Raw genomic sequence first — 2,341 nt, 5'->3', positions numbered from 1 at the left:
AAGATTTTCTTTGCAAAAATGCCACCTAGCTCGTGTGCACTTTGATTACCATGCCATTTTTTCCCTTTTCATTGTTTTTCTTTTTCTTTTCCATTTTCTGGCACTTGAAAGGACAGAAGTACCCCTGGTCGTTTCAACCTTATCCAATGCGTTTGTGGTCTGGTTGTGTTGGCATCGGATTTTGCTCTCAGGCTTATCTCGTTCTTGTCATCATGGTTGCTCGCTGTTGTACCTCATTGATGCCTGCGCGAGCTACATGAACTCGCCACCCTAGCTTTCTCATGCCTGTCCGAGAAACCGCTGGTCGCCGCAGGCGCTCGCCCATGGCTGCGCGCGCTGCTGCAAGTTGCCCTCGTCACTGCCGCTCTCCGCCGGCGCTCGTCCATGTCTGCACGCTCCGACACAACTCACCCTCGCGTCGCTTTTCTCAGCGGGGCAGCACGAGCTCGTTTCGCTTCAAGTGCCGATCTGAATCCCAAGTAGTACGTGAAGATAGCGTGAGGGGTACTATGGTCTTTTCGGGTGCCAAAAAATGGAAAAGAAAAGGAAAACAATAATAAAAAAGGAAAATGGCATAGTAATCAATGTGCACACGAGCTTGATGGCATTTTTGCGAAGCCAATCTTGAGAGTGGCAATTTTACGAAACCCGGTATTGAAAGTGGCAAATAGCCGATTTTCTCTGGGCTGTGGGAGGCCCAACTTCGACCCCAAACAGATGTTGAAGGGAAACATAACCCTAGCTTACGAGGCACTCCCCACCCAACCCTCGTTCTCCTGGTATAGCGGCGGCTGGTCGCTCCCCTTTCGCTCCGGCTGCAATCTCATCTCGATCCGACTCTGATCGACTCCAACCTCACCTTCCCCACATAAATCCATCCACACACCCAAGGCGGAGAGGAGAGCCAACCGATCTGGGATCGATCCACACACCGGAGAGGAAGAGCTTGATGGCACTCGATCTGCAATCCATGGACAGCGGCCTGGCTGCTCTTGCTGCTTCTTACCTCGGCGGGGAGGAAGCCGTCAAGAAGCCTGACAGCAGTCCATCCGCAGGAGAGGGAAAGGTATTGATTTTCCGCAGGCGCCCAATCACACAGGATTCCCCGTCCTTGAATCCCCCTGCTTATGGCTACCCCGACGGCGGTGGCGACCAGCCAAGCTTCGTCTTGATCGAGCCATACGCCTTCTTTGCCGACCGTCGCAACGCCACCACCGCCGACTGCGGCTTGGAGGGTCTCCGTCTCCGGGGTAACATCGAGGTCACCTTCTGCACCGCCCAACCACCGCAGGTCTCCTGCCTATGCTTCCACGTCACCGCCTACGACCACAACGTGTTCGCCACCCGGCCTAGCATAGTCGCCACAGAGACTGACGGTGGGCTCGTCCTCCTATGCGTCGTAGTCGGTGATTGCCCATCCGATGCCTTGTATCGCCGCAATCGACACTACTTCGTCTACGACGCCAGTGTTCCCGAGCTCAAGCACATCAAGCAGCCCGGCAACGACCACCCAGTCAACGAGCAGTCATTTGCCATTGTGCGCAAACCTGAGGGCAGCTACATCCTGGCCGCACAAGCTAATGGGTTCAGATATGGCAATCATTCTCACCTCTGCCTCTATGACCATGATACCAACTCCTGGAGCAAGCTGCCAGTGAATGTCGATTCAGTCCCCGACGCCAACGAGTTCATCACATACAAGGCAATCACAATCGGAGGTGATGAAGGAACAGTGGCCTGGGTTGATCTCTCGCATATGATTATCTTCTGCAACGTGCTGGACAAACACCCCAAGCCTCATTTCTTAAGACTGCCTAGCAATGCAACTCGATCGCCCGCTGTTCGGGACGTTTCAGTCCTTAATGGCTTCATCAAGATGGTCGAGCTGCAGCACCGTGCTATTGGTTGGAAGGCCACAATATGGAGCATCAAGACTGGCATCTTATCCAAAGCGCATTGGAGTGTCGATTGCCAGTTCGATTCCTCTGCTATACCTGAACCACCGCTGCCTAAGCTGAAGGTCCGTGAAGGTGTCACAGCTCAGCCTACCTTGTCGACTCTCCATATTGGCCTGCCCAAGCTGAGCCTGCAAGATGATTGCATTCTTTACTTACTAGCTAAGATTGACTACCGCGACAGGCAGCACACATCATGGGTGCTTGCTGTTGACATGAAGAACAACACTGTCCAGAGAGTGGCTGAGTTTAGCCCCAAGAGGGCTATTGGTTTAGCCAGGGGCTACGATTCAAGTACGATCTCCAAATATCTCAAAGTTGGTCCAGGTAACTGTTTCCACCACTGCCTTACTGTCTGCCACTTTCAGTGCATGCTAAAAAAGTTC

At 53.1% G+C, this 2,341-nt stretch overlaps 1 protein-coding gene across 1 annotated transcript in view; it reads left to right on the top strand.

Moving 5' to 3' along the window:
* Window positions 1-708: 708 nt before the first annotated feature.
* Window positions 709-2,341, top strand: part of LOC123044315 (uncharacterized) — a 2,954-nt gene continuing 1,321 nt past the window's right edge. Inside the window, exon 1 of the mRNA XM_044467021.1 lies at window positions 709-2,282. Within this exon, the coding sequence (XP_044322956.1) occupies window positions 950-2,282 (1,333 nt within the window). The 5' untranslated portion in view covers window positions 709-949. The remainder of the gene's footprint in view (window positions 2,283-2,341) is intronic.

Source organism: Triticum aestivum, chromosome 2B (assembly GCF_018294505.1).
Source record: "Triticum aestivum cultivar Chinese Spring chromosome 2B, IWGSC CS RefSeq v2.1, whole genome shotgun sequence".
NCBI lineage: Eukaryota > Viridiplantae > Streptophyta > Magnoliopsida > Poales > Poaceae > Triticum > Triticum aestivum.
Note: the sequence above shows the minus strand (reverse complement) of the source record. Positions and strands in the feature narration are given on the sequence as shown.